The 26,117-nt window shown below is 30.7% G+C and overlaps 1 protein-coding gene across 1 annotated transcript; it reads right to left on the reverse strand.

Moving 5' to 3' along the window:
* Nucleotides 1-6,274: 6,274 nt before the first annotated feature.
* LOC108684202 (Na(+)/H(+) exchange regulatory cofactor NHE-RF1) lies at nucleotides 6,275-22,256 on the reverse strand. Its single transcript, XM_018188401.1, has 2 exons — nucleotides 21,577-22,256; nucleotides 6,275-7,031 (listed from the first exon to the last, which is right to left on the reverse strand). The coding sequence occupies exons 1-2, from the start codon at nucleotides 21,997-21,999 to the stop codon at nucleotides 6,723-6,725; spliced, it is 732 nt and encodes a 243-aa protein (XP_018043890.1). The 5' UTR covers nucleotides 22,000-22,256; the 3' UTR covers nucleotides 6,275-6,722.
* Between the last annotated feature and the right edge of the window lie 3,861 nt (nucleotides 22,257-26,117).

Raw genomic sequence — 26,117 nt, forward strand, 5'->3', positions numbered from 1 at the left:
GAAATTTTTTTCTATCCGAATACGTATTTTAAATAGCGAATACTTTTTTTTAGATTTAATTGGATTCAATTAGATTCAATTGGATGCAATTGGATTGAAAAAATGCATTTCTTATTCAAAATTGAACAATATTCACAATACACAGAAAAAGCTAATATTATTTTTAGATTGAAAGGCATAGAGGTATGCTCCATGCAATTCCTATAAATGAATAAAATTCAGGATTGAAAAACATTCATTTTAACATTCGTGAATCAATATTTTTGAAAAGCTGAATCCATTTCAATTCATTTCAATCCATTCTCATTTGCTGAAAATAAAAATAAGATGCATTCTTTTATATATTAGCGATTACTTTTGATAATATTTAGCACTGATAAAAATTTGTTATTACACATGTATACTTCAAATCTTTGAACTAATAACTTTTGAGCAAAATTATATATTCATTTTAATAATTTTTATGATCGATAGAGCATATGTAGTATGATAAACGTGAAACTCCTGAACTTTGATCAATACTCGATCGACAAAACAGTGACAGAAATCTTGATCGTGGCGCCATTTACCTGGCATGCACTAACATTCATCGTCCCAAGTTCTACTGATATAAGGAAACATTCTCTAATATTTAAAGATATCTTAAAAAGTGATCTACTAAAAAGAAAAATGTTTTAATGTTAATTAAAAATATCATTAAAAATATTCCATCAAATATTTTCCCAACACATATTAAACATACAAAGTTAGCATAAAAACTATCTTATTAATATTAAAAGAGTCATGCATGAAATTTTGCATATTTTAAAAGTCCATTAAAAATTAAAAGTCTGTAATATCAAGGAATCAAGGATAGTTGGAATATATAGATATGTATGATCAGGACGATGATTTGCATAGACAGAGTATTCCTTCTTATACATGTACATAAATACATGTAACTTTATAACTAAATCTTAGCGTCAAACATAATGCTTACAATTAATACTTACACAGTAATATTGGACATAATGTGCGAAGATCATAACATGTGTATTTAGTTCTTATTTAACATATGCGTATATAAACGTGCGTGTAGTTATATACATTCCAAGATTTCGGTGCAACGATTACATGCCAGTAAGATTTACATAGATTAGAATTGTTTGAAAAATCATTAGAAGATCCTTGTTTCTGTCAAACAGTTAATAAAAACGATATCATTATACAATATACATATTTGTACATTGGATGATCGATATGGATAAGATAAGATATTTAATACAATCTTCATATCAATGTGATACAAAGTCAACATGCCTATATTATGTACATTTTTATATATGTTATGACATTTTTAAAGTTTAATTGCCCATATTTATCTGACGAACTCATTAAGTCTTTATCCATACATTTATTAACAAATATTCACTTTTAAAGATTGCATCATTTTACTTTTAAAAAAGCAATGCTTCTACCACGAAAGAACGCATACGTTTCGTGCTGATAATTATAGTGAATCTCATTGCACGAAAGATTTATTTGTTTGTGCAGACTACTATCGTTAGTCATTCTCCTTGCATCTGATCGTTGCGCCAACCTTGATGCACGATAATCTAATATTTACAGAAGCCGGTATAATGATTAGAGTTCTTCAAGATCCTATGAAACAAGAAGAGATCTTAAAAATATAAAAAGAAGCGAAAAAGAATGTGCACGTTTAGCGCATTTGAAATTGACGAGAGCATCACAATTCGAATTATTCGAAACCCTGGCTTCTAAGACCGTGTTCCAAAATTTACTTCCAGTACTGTAGTGCACGTAATGTAAATTATAGATTTTCAATATTGGCAGTAAATTTTGGAACACAACCTAAATGTCGCATCAACTATTTGTTTTCTTGACAATCTTAATCTTAATCACAAATCATTTATTTTGCGAGCAGTATAATTAGCTGTTGTAGAGATTCTGTTGAAAATAATAATTCTCATCGAGGCATAACTTCTGAAATAATTTTCTAAACACTTTTTAAATTGATTCTTCTTTCCAATTTTCATCGATACTGGATTTGCTCACAAAATAAGCGTATCATATACATTATTAAATGGATTATTATTATAAACACTTAAAGACAAGAGCACACGATAGACAAAGTCGATTGTTGTATCATTTATGGAAAATCCTTGTTAATGTATGAAACCGTATACATGGGTATGTATCCGAACAATTTTTATTGTTTTCCATAAATGACACAACCGGTAGACACTTTGCGTGTTTTCCGGTAAGAAACATAGATGACACAGTGTGACACAGTGACTCATTACATCCTTACTGTTTGACAATATTAAACAAAAATGAATCATAGTAAAATGAGTTACACTGTGTCATCTGTGTCTCTTCTTACTGTAAAGCATTCTTTTATCTATCGTGTCTATCGCTCTTATATTTAGACTTTAAGTATATACGTAGAAGCCGTTACAAAATACCGTTAAAATAAAACAATTTAATTAAATATAAATTCTTTTTTCTGTCGCATTTCTTATCTCAAAACGCATTCGTAAAAATATTACTGAGACATTAAACTGTTTTTCCCTATTACGCCTGTCTATGCAAAACAGAAATCGTCGAGAGATTTCAATGTATTACACGCTCGCATAAAAAAACTGATTATTGAAATATACTCCAAGCTAATCAATTACGTTATTTTACTCACATATCTTATATAACCATAATTTTCTTAAATTTAATCAAGCAAAACATCTCCAATACTTTTACGAATGATTAATCTTTTTATGAATAAACTAATCACCCTTTCGATTAATATCTACACTGATCATTTCATGTTTAAAACGAGATACCAGTAAAATTTAATTAGTTTGACACTGTAATCATTTCTCTTTCAAAACTGACATTTGAATTATTCGAGAATTGCACTAATGTTTTCCATCTTTAATTACAAACGTCGAAGTCAATCAGGGTCTCGCAAGGCAGAATTCTGTTCAAGTCGTTTGCCGCTCATTTTACGTCGTTATCGCGCGATGTGTTTTTAATGCAAGAATATATCGCGATATGTATAGATACGATATTTTCGTTCACCAAACTCTCTGCTTCGTGTGCGATCAGGTGCCTCATTATAATACTTTCACTTGGGTAAGTCACTGAATGACATAACGGTCTAACGCGCACTAAATGTAATTAGTACAGAGCAATAAGTACGTGCGCACATACACGTAGTTTTAACGTTATTAATCTTTTGCTGCGATTGCCATTTTCGTGATAAATTACGGCAAGTCCATTAAAGAACTTCGTTCTCCAACCAAATCACTCGGAGATTCATATGGAATTTAATGGTAGCTATTGGCGACACGAAAAACCAATTGATTTTAACAGGAAGCATTTAACGACGAACAACAGTCACATTGTCCATAAATTTACAAAAGAAAGATTGGTTAAATAACTGCATCAATTAATATTTTCAGGACAAATGATGACAAATTGAGAATAATTAATTTTATTAAAATAAATATTTAAAAAATTTTGAGATATATATTACGTAAAATTATGGACAAGAGAAAAATTATAAATCCTTATTTATACACAATAGGAAAATTTAATTCGTAATATTGTATGTTGTTGTAACTATTTTGCTTCTAATAGTTTTCAATAATGACTTTTAAGTGTTTCAATCTCAAATTAAAAAATTTGAACGTTGTTAGAATTAATAATATTAATAGATTATAAAGAAGCTTTGTTCACTAGGCTGTATGCATATTTATACAAAAAGGCACAAACTATACTTATATATCTTGGAAACGCGACGCCTGCGCGCTCGCAACAGGTGAATGCATAACGACAACGACGGCGATAATTGAACGTTGCGTAACGTGTCGTCGTAATGTTTAGTAACGAGAATCTCGAGTTATGTATCCAACTTTTCCGTGAGTCTTCCCGAATAATAAAACGAAGGAATCCTGAAAGAAGGCTTCTCTCTCGCGTTACCATTGTAACGCGACATTCTTGTTCCGTCGATTACGCAATGCCTGCGCATTCGACAAGTCGGTTTATCGAACACACGTCACAAATGTGAGTTATAAATTTCAGAACACCCGTACCTGTTTGTCGAGCCACTGTTATCGTCGTTCCCTGATAATATTCGCTCCGAGAAAACCGCATGTGCTTAATTGATTTCGTTCCGTTTGAAATGGACATTTTGTGCGCCTTTGAGTGAAAAAATATTTTGAGGAACGTGTTCATTCGTAAATGTTATAGACGTAACGCACTTTAAATAATCATCGTTTTACATTAAGTATTTTGTAGACACTCTGCAATAATACATTGTGGAATAAAGATTACGATCGAATTACTGTTTCTATTCTCTTATCTTAATTACTTTGAATTTTCCCATTTTTGTTGCACTTTTATTACTATTTTTCTTATATCGTATTATGCATGACGCATGTAAGAAATATATTTAATTAACTGCTAACATGAATTTTTCCAAAGAATATGTGACAATAAACAACTGTAGCAGTCGTTAATCGGAAGCTATCATTAAAGAAAAGGAAATCCGAAAGCAAGAAACGATGCACATTTGTATAAGAAATTTAATTTTATCTCTTTTTTTAATATTGCATTCGAAGAATTTTTCAAAAATTTCAAGAATAAAATGGTTTAGCCTGTGAAAAATGTCTTTCTTGCGGCTATCAAATGCATCGATAAGACATGCAACATCTTATACTAATCACAAGGCAATATTCATAATCTATCACCTGAGATAATCAGTTCGTTAAGCTAACAAATTAAATCGTAACTACAGCAGAGTTGGACTGGTCCGATTAATCACGCTATACGTTTATCAATTATGATACAATTTTTTATCGAAAAATATGATTGAACTATTATCTCTTATTATCCTCTTTGAAAACAAAATCAAATGTGAGAAATGTAAAATTTACAAACTTTTGCAATTGATTTGTATTATATTAACTTGACTGTGCTACACGAATTATCAATATACAGAAAATAATTACCATAATGAATGATTTAATCAGTGCAATTATTAATTGTAATGAGAAGTTTAATCACAAAATGCAAGCATTGTTATGCCTACATTAATCTTAGTGCTCCAATTAGCTGCGTTAAGTACCGAATCGGGTCTGAGCAAACTACAAGGTATAACGCATCGTAATTTATAAAATGCATGAATGTTCAATTCCTGAGTTGATCCGCCCGGTGTTGCAACGTACAACGTAAAAAACAACTCGCGTCCTGAATTCGATAACGGAGATTAACCGAGACTCGTCCGACTGTTCTCGTCTGGTCGTACTTTCTCCCAGATCGCTCGTCCTTGGACCGCACATCGTGTCGGTCGACTGACTGATCTCATAGACCTGTTGCAGCGCGCACGCGAGGAACGTCCGTCCTTGCAAGTCCTTACAGCCGTGCCGCGATTACGAATCTCCGAATATAACGTCGACGTTTTGCAATGGTCATTTGGCCATTATCACGCAAACATTATCTACGCTTCGCGCACGATTATCGAGAGATTCCGCGCGCATCGAATTCTCCGCGTGTCGACATCAAATTGTCGTTTTGGCAACCATGTTAATCCTTATTACACAGCCTTAACCGAGAGCAGCTGCAATAAATCGAACGGTAAGTCGAACTGATTAGCAAAATGGAAGACAGATGTTATTCAAGACACCAGGCATTATTTTCGAACATTTGTTGTAACATTAATTTACGAACGCTATGTTGAACCTATGATTTATTGAACATGATTAATTAAACATTTGGTCTTTTAATCAATAAAATGTCGAGACTTCGAGGTAAATTTCTAATTTGTCAATATACATAAGTGAGAATATTTATCACGAATTATTTTTCAATTGCGCGCGACTGGGAATTAGAAACCGTCTTCTATCGGTAAAAAAATTCACATGATCGACGTAACGTTCAAGACTATTACTACATCAGGGGATGGCGCAGATCAATTCTCGCCGGAGAAAGTCATGGGAAGAAGCGGCGAGCGAATCTCCCGAATTTAACAGTTGAGTAGACTCAGAAATTAATATGACGACACCATGGATAATCGAGTCGAAAAAATGAGATATAATTATTCACTTAATCGGGAAGCATTGCAATTAATTACAACAGGAACATTTTCTTTAAGACTAAATTGTTACGCCAGGAAAAAATGAAAATTCTTTCTCGGGTTACCATATAACCATTAATAGTTATAAAAAAAAATTAATGATCTGAAATAAAAAATGACAAATGTGAAATTTTCTTTAAAAAAAATTATAATTCTTCGTATTTCATAATTCTATTAAATGTTGATAGACCGATGACTCGAAATCTGTCGTGACTTCCGGCGCGGAAGCGACAAAGATTGTACATGTAAAATTCGCCTTCAAATTAAAAATAGTAATATAAACTAAAAATTAACAATGTAGTTATACAAACAGCGTTAACTCTTTTCGATATTCTAATCTTCGCAGCACCGTTTCTCGCTGCAAATAAATGTATGTATGTTACGATATCGACGTCAATGCTTAACATTCACGATATAATCTAAACAATCGTGTATTTATTATAACGACAACAATTTGATCGGTTACAACAAAATGTGTTATAGAAAGAAAACCATCGTTGTCGTCGTCGAACGACGGCGACGATAACGAAAAAGGAAAGAATAAAGGAATGAAGGATTACCGAGTCACAAGAGAGGCACGAGAACGCGTCTACAGTTTCTGCACGATGTCGAATTTATCCTTGAAGCCGATCGACTCTTTCTTCGGGTCGTATTTTTTGCGCTGTGCCAGCATCTCCCTGAGCTCCTTCGCGCTCATCGTCAGGTTCAAGGATCGAGGCTCGCTGTTGTTCGCACCATCCGCGATACCCAGGGTGCCATTACCCGTACCGTGCACATGGTTCATATTGCCGTTGCCATTTTCCCGCATATTAGATTCTTTGTCATCGGTCGTCGTTTGTACAACGGTGGTACTGTCGCTGTGCTCCGTGTCGTTAGAATCGATTGACTTCTGCGTATTCTGAAACGATAAGAAAATAAATGATACGTGTATTATTCTATTAAATTGAAGAAAAAGATAGAACTCTTATTGAATAAAACAGAGATGTTACATGTATCATTATTAAATTATATTGAAGAAAAATATAGAACTGTTATTAAATATATAAAAGATAATATGCATGCGGAAACAAACGACTTCAAATTGAACAATCCATCATTGAATAATAATAAGTAGCAAGAAGTAAGACATCCTATATATGATTTATACATAAATAATATAATATATAAAATAAAAAAGCAGTATGCAGTAATATCAGTCTATAAAGCGATATTCGTCAAACATAAGTAGACATACGGAAGTTGTATGCATAAATTGGATTTCATTACGTATATAATCTAATATAATTTTATCATTAACATAACTTTTTTAATGGCTTTGCAATTATAATTTACTGGATCTCGATAAAGATCGCTCATTCCACGTCCGCATTTACAGAGAGAAGATAGAAACGGAATGAGACTAGATATTTCTTTTCAGTCGAATGACACTGCAGTTTTTTTGACGTTTCGTCCGTATTAGTGTGCAACCTTCTGCAGCGCGCAGACAAAAACAGCTCGCCGTGTAATACGGTTGAATTCACAAATGCCTACTGTACAGATTTAACGAGACACGAGTTTCTGCCTGGGTATTTCGCGATTGTATCGCACACTTCTCGATTAAAATCGCAATCAGGCAAGTACGTGAGTTCGGATAAAGATCGCTGCCCGCGTAGAGATACTTATAATGACCTTGGATCCTGATGCAACTCTGAACGGTACTTAAAGGAATTCCATTACTTGGCGTCATGCACGACGATGGAGAGAACCGGTTTTCCCCGTGCCGCGCGAACCGTTTAAATCCCTTCGAAATAATGTTAGTCGGCTATCGCTACAGCGGCCGCTACAGTCCTACATACTGAATTTCACGTTCGACTGGCTTTCAGTACTCCGAATTATCGCATATAGCCATGTGGTTATTTATTTCATCGCGATATGAAACTATACGTAAACGTATCCTTTTGCTTTCCCTGTAACTATGACCCGATAATCAAACGCGTAATTAAAGTAATCCGGTGTAACAACTGGACAAGATGTATAACGGTACATAGATAGCGAAATTTCGTACAGAACGCTAATAAGAAAATTCTCGCTATAGTCAACCTACTTCTATCAATAACCTACATATATAATTTATTTTAATAAATAAAAATATATTAAATAAAATCGATATATTAAAATTTTTGAATATGTTATGTAATATATCAACTCTCCGTTTGCAAACTGAAATATTTTTGTCTTAGCACGATATTCTATATAAAAAAATAATTACAGTTCTAATAGAACTTTTCGTAGTTCTACAATTCTATATAAAAATACATTCTACATAAAAAAAGTTCGGTATTTTTTATACTAAAAAACCAAAATTGAAAATGGCGTTCTAATTCCGCGAATCTAGCACTTTCCCTCTAAAGTAGAAGAAAAAAAATAAATATTTCCACTTTTGGCTACAATTCCTGTTGATTCTACAATTTACGATTATCTCTTAATCGAGATTCAACTTATTTTTCTTTCCAATTCTAGAATTGGATAGAAAGTGTAAAATATATAAAAAGTGCTACTAGAAGTAATTATTTTTTTTACATTATAGAATCGTGCTAACTTTACAAATCCCTTCTTTTTTTACACAAGCGAAATTTTACTCTCAAATTTCTCCGAAATAAAATAGAGCGGTATCTGATTCCTCTCTCTTGAAATAATTAGAAAAAAATTATTAATGTAATAGAAATATTGAAAAATAACTCTGAATTTTTCTACATTTTTGAAAGCCTAGAACAGTAAAAAAAATTTGGGGCTGAACAAAAGACTTAGATTATAAATGAAGAGAATAAAAGTCTTATTGAAGACGGAAGATTAAATTATTGCCGAAATTTTTCAAAAATTCTCTTTCATCCACAATGTAACAATCTTTACAGCAAAAAAATTGGAAATAAAAAACGACATTATTAGATATTATCAAAATCAAACGCGATGATTGAGAAATCATTATTGAAATGAAGAACAAGGCCGAGTCATAGTTGGTTTTGTCATGTTTCTGCAAACAGACTTTGTGTGACATTATTGCAATAAGTATCTTCGCTCACGGAGACTTTCGCGTTTGTACATGACGTTTTTATTCCACCGTTGTTGACGCAATGATTCTATAAAATGGCAAGAATTTGTGCCATGAAACAACGATGACCATGGCCGCTTGGCGTGAGTAGATTTTTTTTCTTTTATTAACTCGATCGGAACGTATTCATAATTCTGTCACAATTCAAATTTTAAATCTGCAAATTTGAACTTCGAAGTCAGATATCGCGATTGTAGGATGTTAACTAAGACACTCACGACAAAAACATTATAAATTCAAAATTATAAAATGTGTTTTATTATATAAATTTGTAATTTTGATTGTAAGTAGTGTCTAATATTTGAAGTGGAAAGCCTCTGCTGCTATAAGCGAAAAAAATGGATAGTGCAGAACGTTGTAAGTCCATCATGTAATTGATTATGTATTTTTATTCGAACTTAAAATGTTTTAACTTGCATTTTTACTTAAAACGTTTTGAAATTTAAATAATTTTGACGCAATTTAAAAAAAAATTAAAATTAGTTAAAAATTTTTTGCAGAGATTGATTGCTTTTTAATTATTGTATTCATTTTTTGTAATATTTTTGAAGTGATTTCAAGAAAATGAGTTTCTAGTTTTCATAAAATCTTAAGAAAAACGCACTCCATCTCTCAATCTCTGTAAAAAAATTTTAATTAATTACACAACGTTTTATCGTGACACGTCTCAATTACCACATTCAATTACTAATTCTTTTTCAAAGCTTATCAAATATGGGAATAATGTATGTTTGCATCGGCTATAAATTCATCCTGTGCTCTTTAGGGCAAAGCAACTTGTAATTCCTCGCACGCATATGCTGACGCAAGAATGAAATCGCTAATCGAGGGAGAAACATTCTGAAACTAGCAGCGCGCATATCGCGCTTCAAACAAGCGTTTATCGCCGAGTTACGCAGACAAGTATTTAATTATGTCTATACGAGGGAGCATGGTGCAATGCTTGTTTCCTTCTTGGAAGGGGAATCCCCGTTATCTGCATACGTATTCAGACGAGACGTGCATGGGTTTTTGGCACGCTTTCTTCTAAAAATGTTCTAGAATAAGACACGGAAATGGAATAAGATCAAATAACGGATTCGAAATGTTACTACCTTCATTATCGCATTACATTAAATTTTATTTATAATAAATTGATTAATAATAAATGAATGACAGTTTAAAAAACATAATTTTATCTTTTAGAAAAAGATAATTGACGAAGAAATAAATGTTGCGTATATATTTTTAATGCTCTTTAAGATTAAATTAACGAATAGCTTATTATATTTAAAAAAAAATGACTTACATTGGAATATGGCATACTATTTTGTATTTGTGTTAGCTGTTATGCAAAACGGACAGGAAATGTCTTATTTCGATATGAGAAACGCAGGATAGCTATTAATTGTATTGGGAATACAATATCGCAATTCGCAATTGTAGAACAGACTTCCTCGAATTATGCAATATATCTCTGCATCATTTGCAAAAATTCTCTTTATAAGATTATATACAAAACATGTAACAAACAAAATTTAGAAAGAAATTTTTTATTTTATTCTTGATACACGTAAAAATATTATTTTTAGAATTTTTGTGGGACAATAAGTAAATATTTTACATTAAATTAATCTTAAAATAATTAATAATTACTTAAAAAAATTATGTAGTTTTTCATAATATTTTTAATAGTATATATTTTTTTAAATTAAACTTCTATAAAAAAATTATTTTTTACAATTGTTGAAAAAATTCCGAAAGAATTTCGCATACATTATTAAAACTGCCCACGATAGAAGAAAATCTCTCGATCGTCTGCCTCTCCCACGCATCTATTATCATAACTAGTATTAACTTCATAAAAAACGAAGTTCCGTCGCTCGTCCCGTTTACATATTCATAACTTTACCTAGATAGAGAGTAATTGCCTTGCAATACAATTTTTATCACAATAAATAAAAAATTTATTTATTTTAAAAAATATAAATAAATTCAATTTCTAACAATAAATATACATCAATTAATATAACATTTAATCTCTCTCTCTCTCTCTCTCTCTCTCTCTCTCTCTCTCTCTCTCTAATAAAATAATATTTTACTAAAACAAAGATTTTTCTCATTAAAATAGCTATTTTACAAACTCTGTAAATAAAAACTCCTTCAAATTATAAATTAATCTAATCACTTTTTTAAATCTTTTTATTTATAATTACTGAATGATATTTTTTCATCCTCTAATAAAAAGCGTTACTTTTTTTAAATACGTAAATCAAATTTATACGTAATATGACCATGACGTAGCTAATCAACGAATCGACTTGAATGCGGAATTTACGTAACGTGAAAATCGCCGGAAGTGGAAACTCATCAGAGAGAGGGACAGCGATATTTTTAATCGAAAGAAAGTGGCGCGCATTTACTTGATGTTTATCGTAAGAAATATTCGAATCTCAAATTTTAGAAATTGATTAATGTCATAAAACACATCAGCGCGTCCTCCAAAAACGCGACTTCCTGTGATTATAATAGCGTAATGACTTGCATCCGAGAACTGTGCATTGTTGTACTCGCGCAGGTACAATGATAACCGCCTAAGTACAACAACAGACAGATGTTCTTGAGCGTATCTAAAGCGCAGAGTATTAAAAATTTTCGTTTATTGAAAAAGCTGCGCGAACGTCGCGACGAAAAAAATATCGAATAAAATTGAAAAAAATCGCAAAAAAAGTAAATCACAAAACCTGAAATGTTTTACCTGCAAATTATCTTATTTAATCGTCTACATCAGTTGCAGAAATATTTCACTTCAAACTGTAAACAACTTTCAAATTATATTTCTAATTTAATACTCTGCGTATGTACGGACATGGGAAAAATATTGATCATTTGTACCGCAAATGTTGTAATTTATTCTACAAAAAAAAAAGTGAACCATCACAACTTTTGCGAGCTCTCCGCGGTACAGCTTGAATGACTCATTCCCCACCACGATAAGACGTAACTACCATGAATTCGTTCCATTCCAGCGATCCTTTTCCTCCTTGAACGCAGTTCTACTGCTATTATTGCGTATCAAAAATAGGGATTTTCATATGAAATCGAGAGTTATTAAAATTATTTTCCCGTTTTTTCAAAAATATTCGTACTCCTCTCGTATTTAGATTTCAAGTAAACAAATAGAACATTACTTGTAAGAAATCTACTAAAATTTCAAAAATTTTAAAAATTGGTTGCAATATTAAAAGCGTTGATCTTATCTATCGCGGACTAATAAGTATATAAAATTAAGCGCAACTTTATACCTTATTGTCATGACCTGGAACATATTTAATCGACATACAAGAATTATAAAATGATAGGTATGTCAGATTTATGAGAGCGCCGGATAAGATTAAGCATTGCTCGATCGTCAAATCGAGCAAGTTTTTACATTCAAATCGCAAAGATTTTCATAGTTGACTGACGGAATTGAGTGGGACGTTACGAGAGATACAAGAAAAAGCATCGTAAAACATTGTCGAGACAAGAGTGCAACAATCGTGGAAGCTATGATAATGAATATCAACGAGAACAAGAGATAAGGGAGATAATGGAAGAAACGATGTCTCTGGCAAAGGAGAGGAAAAGTCTACGAAACAAACTTCGCCAATTTCGCGTTTTCTCGTGTTCTCATGTAAAAAAGATTGTTATAAGTTGTTTCGTAATTATATCGCTTAATTAGAGGTATTCCATATAAATAATCGATTTCGCATTTATATCATTTGAAATATCATCCTGGATTTTAATGCTATTTTATATACGTTTCAAATGTTAAGATAATTAGACTTTAAGATACATGAATGTTCCACATTAGATAAACATTAGTCGATATTACCGCAGGCTTTTCTAATATCTTGTAACTGACTCTTAATTTGATTTCAAACATTTCCTAAATATTTGTCTGAAGTGATTATCAATTAACGTTTTAACTCACAGGAAAATAACAATTCAAATATTTTATAAACAATATAATAATTTTAAAGAATTGATTTTTGCATGCGAAATTCAAAAGAAATATAGATATCTTAAGAATGAAGTCACTAAACTCCGACTTACAAATCTAAAAAATTAGCCAATGCTTTCTCCATTAAGCCCATTCTACAATTATGTAAAGTTATAAATGAATATAGTTGTGAGAATTGACTCCAATCAAATATGAGGAGAATATTCGACTATGATTGGTCAATTCTTATAACTATAACCTTGCAATAACACTTATAACTACACTTATGTAATTGTAGAACGGGTTTTATTCTTTTATGCACCCTCTTCGTACTATAATCTTTTCAATTCCCACCGAAATCCCGAGCGATGTTAAAGGGTTAAACGAAATGAATAAACTGCAACTCGCGAGCGTCCGCCTCTAATATAAATAAATTATTGTCTGGACAATGATACACATGTAAGCGGGATATTAATAACTCATTTGTCGTCACTTTCGTTTTCATCATTCGCAGACCGAATCGTCGAGTCACAAATTTAAAATAACGATTTGTCCAATGTTGATTCAATTTTTTTCAAAAACCTGAGATCAAGTATAACATTGTGAGTTATCCTGTTGCAGTTACTTGCATTAAATGCTTAAACATAAAAAATATGTGCAGCAAAATATTTTCTGTCGACAATATATCTTGATTCTTAATTTTCTTTTTTTTCACAATATTCTTATTTTTCACAATAATAAAAGCTTCGCAAGAATTTATTGAATTTTAGCTTATCTATTTATTATAAATATTAAAAAATAAACTTTTAAAAAATAACTATGATATATATATATATACACATACACAGATATTTATATATTATATATTATATTTTAAAACTTTTTTTCTTATTAATTTCCTTTGTGAAATCTTTAAAATAATAATAATAACAATAATAAAACTCCCGACTACTCAAATATCTATTAATTAAAACAAAAAATTATTCAAAAACACTGAAAAATAGCTTTTGCTCATCATTACACGCGATCGGAAGCAGGAAATATCAAACGGTAATTTTTATTGTCATGTATAGGTAGAAACTGACCGTTAGCACGTGCAAATCAGCAAAGCTTCCGCTTATTCAGCATGATTCAATCATATTTCATTCATCCCCGTAGTACGATTACATTCGTGAATATTCTTGTGACTTCGAGAAGCGGCGATGATGCCGAGTCGTGATGGCGTTTTAAACACGTGCTAAGGTGATATAATCATGTGTTATTTCACGATACAATGATAACACATAAAAATTATTACATAATGACCATTAATAATATTTAACTTTGTCAGCAATCTGGGACTTTTTTAATACAAGTGAAATTTTATTTTCAAATTCCTTCGAAATAAAGAAACTTTGGTAAAACCTGTTTGGTAACAGAGATGTTGAAAAGTAACCCTGAATTTTTACATACATTTTAAATCCTAGAATGGTAAAAAACTTGGACTCGAAGCACTAAAAATATGATTGCAAATAAAGGATTAAGAATAGCAAATACACGCAAAACACAACATCTTTTCAATATTTATAAAATAGAAGTAAAAAAGTAAAAATAAAAAATTCTCCAGCAGAATCAAGATAGCCTAACAATTTATTTCCATTTTAATATGATGATTATACATAGCTGTTAATTAATATGGAAACATATACCAAGGACAAAACATTTCTCGATGCATAGGAATGGTGTACCATCATTCGTACGTTCCATTAATTGAACCCAACTTGTATTTCAAAGAACGCGATAGAGGTTATTCACATTCTTTTCGCGTAATAAACACGCGCTTGCGACACGCGAGAACGCATATATGCACGACACATCACCTGCTAATTAAAATCGATGCGACAAGTTGTGAATGCGTTGAAACTAATGCTTTGACGACAGATGTAATTCTCGATCATGATACTTTGTTCGTGTAATATAACATATAATTTATATAGTATTATTTCGCTTCGTTAATAAAATCATTAATTACTGCTTGAAAATTTATACATTGAAAATAATTCACTCACACAACGACTAATATTACCGCTTATAAGAGAACAACAAATGTGATTCAATAGTTTAGAAAAAAAGAAAGGATATGTCATAAATATAGACATTCGTCCTTCAATAGTTTTTCCACCTCCAAGGGCGTGTTCGGATTCCTACTTAGATGCTCTCCGGATGTCATGTCATCTTTGTTTAATATTCGATAAATAACAAGAAGTGATACCTGAGTAGCACTCGGGTGGGAATCTAAATAAAAAAAAAACATAGCTCTGGTTGTAATATTGTATATAGATACAAATCAAATGCTTTAACAATAATTAAACGCAATTATTTTTATTGTCTAAGAAATGAGGAAAAATGATCAATAAAATGAAACTTTCCTCTTTTCTAAGAGGAAAATATAGATGATGTATAATATTTTAACATACATCATGCATTTTATACGAAACGAGTCTCCTCATTTCTGTCTTATTGCTCGAACAAATACAGATGCGGTGGCATCATCGGCTTATTGTTAATTAAGGTAGGCGTTTACTTAAATATTCACGTAAGCATGGTAAATGTGTCATAATAAACATAAAAATGTCGTTGCTAATAATGATACAGAAAGATGGCAATAATAACTTAACGCAAATACTGCCATATTATTTAATGACAATTTGTGTCAATTAACCTCTTTATCCCCAATTATATCAGCTTTAGAAGAATTAATAAAAGTCACGAGACAAAGTATTACGAATATTTGAGTTTAATAATGACATGAATTGAAAATAAATAAAGCCTTTCTTAAAAGATTAACAAACGAATAACGCAAGATGAAAAGATTATGCAAGTCAATTGTAATGTACAAGGAAGGTTATAGTATTAAAGATGATTATTTTGACAGAAACAGGATAAAAATATGGCTTATAAATGATGATTTATGAGAAATAGCGTCATAATATCTTAAAATTTTTATCGCATACTTAGCCTTGACTAAAGCAGCACCTTTAATATAAATAATGACTTCAATAAACGGAGCTGCGTATATAAATTGTACAATTATAATAAATTTTTATCTTAATATATCTGTAGATATGCACAGATGAATACATACTTATTTATAATCAATATTAAATTATAATTATAATAATTTAGACGATTATCTTATTAATATTTTAGAGAAACACGTTATCATATTTCTAATATAAATTTTCGATAACTTTAGCGAAGTGTGTGACTGTGACTCACTTTAATTATCATAATTCTTTATCTTTCGATCGAGGCCACATCTTTCCGTGTAACTGATAATAATGGAAGAAACGTGACGCCTCGTGTGGTGAGAAATCAGCGCAAAATAATCGCACGGCACGATTGGCAAAAGGAAAAAAAAATTGCGATTTCTCATTTTATTAGTCAGTTGACGTGCAGAAGAGACGCGTCATCGCTTAGAGAGGATACATCGATGAGAAAATGAGGTATGCATGTTACGATGCTTGCATAACCGTTTCCCTGAAAAAGGATTTGGACGATCCAAACTTAAATTGCTTCCTGCCGTCATTAACTCTACTTGATGATCCAAGTAAAAGATACATGCAACTCGGTGCTTGTGCTTCCTATCGTCGTGATTACGGCAATATAATTCGCGATAGAACCGACCCTAAAAATATTTATAAACTTGATTTCCGCGCAATCGTACATAAATAACAAATGAATATCGTAAACTTCTATAAATTAAATTCGTGTGACATAAATATAACATTAAATTCGTCGTATAAATGCGAATTAAAATAAGTATAATATAAAATCAATATGTCATATAAAATAAAACACGAATTTTATGTTGCTCACGCATGCCGAAACGAGACAACTTTATGGATAAATAATTTACCAAAAATAAATGGAGTTTATTAATAAATTTTACAATTAATATTATACATGAATTATTATAATACAATCGATTTTCATATCATAAGGAGAGAAAGTCAGAGCAAATCTCTTTTGTACCTTATTATACATCAAATTTCTATTCCTATATAGTTACTTTTACTGCAACACATCGATCATTGAAATGACTAAAAGAACAGAGCGATGGCAAGACTGTTCCGAAGAGAAATAACTAATTACGACACGATGACGTGTGTGTATTCAAATTCAATAGTGCGCACCTGCTTATATTTTATAAAAGCTACGCTACAAAACTCGAATATTGCTTGCTACAACATAAAAAATAACAAGGCGAACACACATCGTTTAACGAGTAATTATTAGCTGAATGTATATTTCCGACAAAAATATAAAAAAATAAAACTAATATATACGCGAAAAACGAGTTTGCTGAAATATTTAAAAATTTAGCTAAATACAGATTTGAAAAATAATTTTGTTTAAATCATCAAAATAATTATATAGGATGTTCAAGCTGGTTGCTAAACTGGCAAAACTTTTTGCAGCAATTCTCATAATGATTGAATTTCCTGCATAATTATCTTGATGGTGAACAAAATAATTTTCAGCAAAAAATAATTCGTATCTTGAAATTTTGCTAAAGTGCAATATAGGTATCGTTCTCGTACATTCAGTATAATATCCTTAATATGGATTTGTGAAGTTAGCATGTCTCTCCCTCTCGTTCTATTGATATAAAAAAATGATAGTTTTATTAGCACTCTTTTCATAATTCTACAGTTCCGTGTCAAAATAAAAAACAGTTCCGCATTTTTCACACTAAAAAACTAAAATTAATATTAGTTACTGTAGAATTAAGAAAAGTGCTATTGGAACTGTCATTATTTTTTTATATTAATAGAATGTCTTGCTAACTTCACAGATCCGTTTATTATCGTAATATGATGTCTTGTATTATACTAAGAAAAATGTTGGATATACAAAATTGAATATATACATTATTTTGTTCATATGTGAACAAAAATTTTCTTATTTTTCAATTAAAAAATTGTATTTTAATCAAAATTTGATTACTCCTATGGAAAATAGAAAACTCCTATAATTATTTGGTTAAAATAAAAAACTATATAAACTATATACTTTTTTTTATTTTTTATTTTTTAATTACAAAAATAAGAAATTTTTTATAAATCAAATATCAAATATAACAAATTAATGATTATGCATATCAAACATTTATATAATTGTTAAAATTATCATCAATATTCGATAGCAATGTATTGAGGTACTGCACGCGTCACATGCGTGCTAGACACTTTCTAGCGTGGACGTAAACATGAGAGCAACAGCAGCAGCTGCTGCTGCGACAACGAATTCAACAGGTGGATCCGTGGCGCGACTCGGATAAATTCCATGCGAATACCACGGATTCTTTTGGCACGGGCGCGTCATCTCCCGGGACTTTCGCGGTCGAAGAAAATGCCGATCAACCGATGTGTTTGTCTTAACACGCTTACCTTTTCTCCTCTCTCTTTTTTCCTCTTTAATTTACTTGAAAAATTTCACACATTTTCACTACACTACTAGGAAAAGAGTGATTGCATTAATTGACATTCTGGTTGAAAATGGACAAAGTTCTTGAATTTTCTAACAGAATCTATTATTAAACTTTATAAAGTCAACAGGACCAAATCAGCAGAATCAAATCGAACCTAGTAGAGAATTTTTAGTACTCATTTTGTAAAAATAATATCAGAAATCAATAGGATTGAATTTGTATTATTTTATACTACCTAAAAACAATTCTATATTATGTGTCATTTCCTAGAAAACAGTGGCGTTGCTAGTTTAATATTTAAGAAGATAGATGTAAGATAGAAGTAAGTAAAAAAAATACAAAGGCAAAAATTATCATAACTGAATTTGTACTAATTTGTAGCATTGTAGAAAGTAAGTTAATATTTTACATATTTCCTCTTTACAATTTAAAGATTTTATTAGTATATATACTTACAATTTATGAGACATTTTACATTAAACTGAGCACCTTTGAAATACCATCATTTTTATTTGTTTTTTTTTTAATTTGCTACATATTCTATAGATAAAAATATGAAACACGTATTTCATGGGAAAAATTTAAGATTTTTTTGTGAGATTATTCACACTTGCAAGTTGAAGAAATTCATAAAAAACGTTGCTCATGTGAACATTCAAATTATTATATCAAACCATTAGTATACAAAATCGAACCATTAGTATAAAAAAATGTAAGAGACAGATTTAAACAATTTTAAATTGTTCTATGGATGGATTATTTTTAATTTATCATTTTCTATTTGTTTATAATATTTATTAATATTTTTTATCATTAACTCACAATTAAAAAATTTTGTAAAAATATTGTTCCCATTTCAATTAACCCTGAAAATTTCAAAATGGAATTCGAATAGACTGTATAAACATGCAAAATATTAACTTATTTTCAATTATACAAATTAGTATAAATTCAGTTGTTAATTTTTGCTCTTAAGTTATATTTTTTATGATTCTGCCAGCTTAAATATTAAACTAGCAGCACCACTATTTTCTTGGAAATGACACATAATGTAGAATTGTTTTTGATAGTACAAAATAGTACAAATTCAACCCTATTGATTTCTGATTTTTTTTCTTTTATTTTGAATTGAATTTTTTTCTTTTATTTTGAATTGATTTGAGTATACATAGTTAAAAAAATATATGAAAAACAAATACAAGAAGAAAATTTTCTTATCTACAAGAAAATTTTTATCTCTTTTGGTTTTATCTCTAATGATTATCAAAGATAAAAAGAAAAATCTTTTCCTTATTATTGTAACTCTAGTGTAAATCTTCTGGATTGGTTTGCAAGATAATGAAATGTTATCTACACTGTGAAAAATTTCTGAAAATAGACAACCAGAAACTTTCAATTATATCAAATAGAATTCTAGTTATCTCAACTAGAATTATAACAGATAACTAGAATTATAACAATCAAATTCTGATTTGTTCATTTTAATCAGAATTTCAATTAATGCAGGCACGAATTTTTTTGAATGTACTGAATTTCCTCGTCCATAATGCAATTCACATTACTTCCACGTGACCGAATTTTCAATTCGCGAATTTGAATGTACATGTATTTAAAAAAGTCGTCGGTAATTTGTGTGTGTGCAAGCCACTCAATGCCTTATTACTTTTACAATTCGAATTTGTAATGTGCCAACACAGATATTTATTCCGAAAAAATATCTCATTAATAATTATCTTTCGAGAAAAACTCTTAAATTATTCTAAGAATAAATAGAAATCTTCCATTTATACATGCATCATTAGAGGAAAAACAATTTATTTACCATTATACATATACATTTTGCGACAATAATTTCATCTATATAAAAATTATTAATCAATCATAATAAAAAAAAAATGTACAAAATTATTCTAGAATATGTATAATGGAAAAGCTATGGCATTTTTAGTTTTCATTTTCTGATTAATTAATGATTAACTTAATCTGATAATATAAAAATTGTATTTTTCTAATTATTAAATTAATAATTTTGTAGTAATTTAAAGTTATTACCAAATCAGTTTAAGAATCAATTACCAAATTCAATGATCAATTATCAGATTAATCGTGGCTAAAAAAATTACAATTTATTATAATATATTATATTTTTACATTATCATCACGTTAAATCTAAATCACAAGTTAACTAGAAAATGAAAAAACTCTGAGCTTATATAGAAGTTTTTTTTCCACATTTTTTTTCATTATACATTTTTCCAGTATACATGCATCAAAAAAGTAAAAACAAACCATTTTTCAACATTGTACTTACATATTTCGTGATGATCCAAATAAAATTTAATAAATTCTAACAAGTTAAAATTTAAAATGAATATCAAATAAAAATTTTTAAAAATTTAAAAAAAAATTTTTTTTTAAAGGCTTGTACATAATATAAATATATTTATAGAAAATGTAGCCACATTTTGTTGACAGCATATTTCTTTATGTTTTACTTTTGTCCTTCAATTATATATTAAATAATTACAATAGTTAACTAGATAGAAATCAACTATATAAATTTTCTTTTGGAACGATAACAATTATAAGCAACAAAAAATTTCAAATATTTGAAAGACATAAAGCGGACAAATTATATTTCTTGATTGCGATTCAGAAAATTATCACGTTTAAAAATAAAAGAAATTAAGAATAATTAAATGTCAATCACAGATTTCAATTAAACAAAGAATCAGCAATTCACTCAGACATATAAAATTCGATTTATATGTTTTGGTTTTATAAAGAATCAGTCTATCTCTAAAACTATATTTTTATAAAAAGTTTAAAAATTCGATACAAGATAATCACATTTGGAACATCTATAAAGTCAATGATAACAAGAAAAGAAAGAAAAAAAAAGCTGTAAGCGCACTTACCTCATCAACGGAACAATTGCTGCCTTCGGAACGATCTTCTACACTGTTGGGATTCCTTTCCGGCGTCTTGATCACTTTGATGTTCAACATAGTACCCTTGATGATAATGTTGTTCTCCCTGAAATAATCGTCGGCTTCCTGGTCAACCACCAGCAGCTTGGTCTCATTGGCGAACGCCTTGATACGCTCGACCACCTGATTGTGAGTCTCGTTCGCAATGTCGATCTCGTTAACCTCGACTATCCGATCACCCTGACGCAGACCGGCCGCCAAGCTCGGCGAGCCCTCGTCCACCTTGCCGATGAACTGACCGTTCTTGCCCTTCTGCGCATGTAGATTGAAGCCGTAACCGTTGAAATCGTCCCACTTGACGATGTGGCAGAGCCGGGCGCACGGCACTTTATCGTCCTTGAAAGAAGACATCGCGTCACGTCGGTCTCACTTTCGACGGGACAAGAAGGAGTAACGTACAAGAATCTATCGTCGGATCCACTATCGAACAGCCGGACACCACCACACTGCACCGAGGAACGCGCGAAACGCGAGAGTCACGCGCGATTCTAGACTTCGAGACGAAAAACACCGCAAAGTAGCAGACAAACAGAGAGACACGCGCACACGTTCAAACGACGACCAAAGTACGTATGCGAAGTGACACGAAGTTAGCTGCGTTACTCCGATTACTCGGCAGCACTGGCAGCAGGCCGAGCAGACGCGAACGCGAGGAATAACGAATTGTGCCGAACGGAGCCGAATTGTCGCTGCCGGCCGTGCCTGGCTGTGTCGACTGCCGACGAACGCCGAACCGACTCGAACCTGCGCGGCCGCGGCCGTTACGTACTGCGAAAATTACTTATGATTTTCGATAAAGTTTTCTTTTTCTTCTTCTTCTTTCTCTTAATTTCCGCTTTTTCACGTTATCATTAATTGCATCCTTCGCGTATCTTAATAGTTCGTCGAATTGAATGTTTCTTCTCTTCTAACCAGAAGAGATCAATTTATCTTGATCGAAAAATTTGAATTTGAGCTCCGTTCACGATTTTTCGCGCTTGAGTCGCACTTCACAAATTAATTATTCATCACAGAAAGTTCAAAGTTAACACATATATACACGATTCACTCGGAGATTATGATTGACATATTTCTGTTGACATATTTCTCAAGCACGAGAAGGAGCGTTCTTGTTGTTCGCGCCTTTTCAAATTTGAATCGCACAGGTCGCACTTAATATGTTAATTATTGTTAATACGTTCAATAATTCATTTAACATATATACGCGATTCATGTATGTCACTTAAAGATTATGGTTATCGACATGTTCCTCAAGCATAGGGTGAAGTACAGAAAAGAAATTCAAACAATGCGCTGACGAACGAAACGAAATAGGACAGAGTAAAAAGTACACACGACAAGCATGAACGTCGATCAGAGATTATCATGGCGTCGACGGTTACCTCTCGCGGCAGTTCTGCGAAGCTCTATGCGCAGGCGCGCTCATGCGGTTATCTGAAACTAAGTTTATTCTGAATATACTGACAGTAGGTCTATTGCTTGATATTTTATAATATTTTTGCATTTAAAAAGAGATGAATTACATAGGCCGACAAAATTTAGAAGGAGTTTTGAACTATGAAAGATGTTTCCATAGGATTTTGATGCGCTGAAAGCGACTACGTTGTTCGTTTTTTTTCTATTACCCTCTGTTTTTTAAATAATTGCAAAAACAGTTTTTTCCAGAAGTAACTTTTTTATTAAATTAAAAATTTTTCAATTTTTTCGGCTAAACAAAAAATGATATCGAAGTCAGTTTTGTGGTATTTAACTTAGAAATGTTTCAACAATACTAAAAATATTTTTCCGATGCTTATAAAAATGTTTTATACAAATCGCAAACAAAAAACTTTGGAAAAGTCGTAAAAAGCCAGAAAAAATTGACAAATTTTGAAATATAAAATCAAATAATTCGAAAGAAAAAAATCATTAAAAATATCTGATAATTTATAGCTGCATGTTTTTAATTTAAATTTTTTTTTGAAAAATTAATTTCCGACCATTTGTTCAGAAGTTATTGAATTTAAAGCGCCAAAGCAGCCCGCGCATCACCTACAGTGCGAGATATTCTCTCGTCTGACACATAATCATCGAATACAAGAGCATGTTGTGTAGTCTTTTTAATCTGATTTCAAATCTGAAATAAAAAATGTGCAATTCAAAATGTCGGATCCAATATGGAGGACAAGAATTTTTAAAAATCCGTACATAAAAATCAATATTTGGTACGATTTTATAAGTCTCAAGGTCTCAAGTCTAAAATATTTTTAATATTGTTAGAACATTTCTAAGCTAAATACCGCAGAACACTAACTTCGATATCATTGTTTAGTTAGAAAAAATTAATAAAAAAGTTACTTCTGGAAAAAACTGTTTTTGCAATTATTTAAAAAACGGAAAGTAATGGAAAAAACAGACAATATATAGTCGCTTTCAGTGCATCAAAATCCTAGGAAACATCTTTCAAAGTTCAAAGCACAAAATCCCCTCCCTCCTAAATTTTGTCGGCTTGTGTTATTTATTCGGAAGTTAGAGAAAGAGAAAGCGAATTTATATATATTAAGTTTAAAAAGTACAAATAATGCGACAGACCTATAATGTTGAAAATCCATAATTCTCACGTATGTTTAAATTTCAGTAATATTAGGAATTTCAGTAATTTTAAAACGCATTCCAACACGGTACAATTTCAAAAAATAAATTAATTAAATCGAAGAGCCTAAAAAATTCTATTATTTAATTCTATATTTTGATACTATTTTTACACTATTTTCTTTCTTATATTCCGACACATTGATTGCTTTGAATATCTCTCGTGCTTTTATTTTATGAGTATAATATAATTTTAATTAAGAAATCAATATATTATGGACTCAAAAATTTAAAAACAAAATAATTAAAAAGGATTATGAGCCAAACAGAATTGTCGTGTTATAAATTTAACAATAAAATATAATCTTCATATTAAAATTACAAACTTTTTGACTTACATCGAGTCATTTTCAATGTACGTATATCAAATAGGTCATGGTAAATCTCAGATTTTCGTGACTAATATCAATGAGCTCTATGTATTAATTTTAATGTGTTCTCTCCTCAATTGACTCATAGTTATTTAATGTCTGAGGAGGAAACAAGCATACTATCATTAACAAAGAAATAAATCGCAATTTAACAGATACATGTAAAAAAAAAACAATTTTAATTGTTTTCCACAATGTTGGTTGACATTTTGTCTTGCTCTTACTGAAATACAATAACATTCTGAACGCAATCACGTTTTTCCCAATTCACATTAATTACCGACACACATTCCACAAGTACCACTGATTCGGCGTTTTTTTCCATGAAACGCAGACAATTGCATGATAATCGTAAGAGGTGTGATGTAATCACATCGACGTAACATCGTCGATTTAAGCGGACATGATTACATCATGATAAAAAGCGAATGTAAAATTCGCCAACTAACAATAAAATAACACGACAACAATAAAAGTGGGCGAGCCATCACGTAATAAAGGAAATTCCTCTGTGTGAGATGCATTTAGGCGTCGAAAATTGAATCTAGAATGTCAAAGAATTAAATAAGAAAATTGCTTTCACGCAGAAGCTCATCTTAATGTTAATTAAATGAAAAGCAATTATATGAAGCGGTGCATCATCGCGTCATTTCCGTTCTTTAGTAATCTTTGCGGGCAATCGCACAGAACATCATAACATAAAGCGTAATAAAATCGCTTAGTATAGCTTTGTAATCATCTTTTCTAATTTCTCCGCAAACAGACAAATAAGCCTAGCTTTACATTTATTATAAAGCTTATATTATATATTAATCTGACATTATCGTATGTCAAACAGATAATAAAAGAGGAATCGATCGCCGTCTGATCTCAAGTTAGCTTATTTTATATTCAAATTTCAATATTACGATTAATGATAAAATCGACATTCGAGAATAATTGTTAATTAGTAATGATTGTGACAATTTTCTGCACTAATCACAATTAATTGCTGCTTGTATCAATTCTATTAATTACAGAAATATATTAACGTCGCGTTGTGATTATAATAAGAATAATAATAAGAATTGCCATTTATTGTATCTAGCTCATTCGTATCATAAATTTAAGTTAATAAGGATACATATAGCATAAAAATACATTTAGTATATTCAGATGTACCGAAAAAAGCAGTGTGATGTTAGTTTATTTTTTTTTATATAAAATTTCATGTCAGCAGTACGACAAAGTGAACTAAATATTAGAATATACAATCATTTATTTGCAAAAAATGATTTCTCTTATTTGAGATATTTATAATTCATTAGTTCAAACTAGGAACTTTTAAACATAAATTGAAAGTTTTTAAATAAATAATTTACTATTTAGATTCTAAAACAAATCTGAATTCTAAAAGGAATTAGGAAGTTAATATCATTGTGTTTATGCATTAGTATTAATATTGTTCTTGTGCTAATAACGATGTTT

The sequence above is a fragment of the Atta colombica genome, unplaced genomic scaffold (assembly GCF_001594045.1).
Source record: "Atta colombica isolate Treedump-2 unplaced genomic scaffold, Acol1.0 scaffold127, whole genome shotgun sequence".
NCBI lineage: Eukaryota > Metazoa > Arthropoda > Insecta > Hymenoptera > Formicidae > Atta > Atta colombica.

What these genes read in the sequence shown, in the direction of transcription:
- LOC108684202 (XM_018188401.1), bottom strand. Translation starts at nt 21,999, where the DNA reads ATGTCTTCTTTCAAGGACGATAAAGTGCCGTGCGCCCGGCTCTGCCAC. An exon ending in GCAATTGTTCCGTTGATGAG is followed by an intron (nt 7,032 to 21,576) that starts GTAAGTGCGCTT and finishes TTATCGTTTCAG; the next exon opens with AATACGCAGAAGTCAATCGA.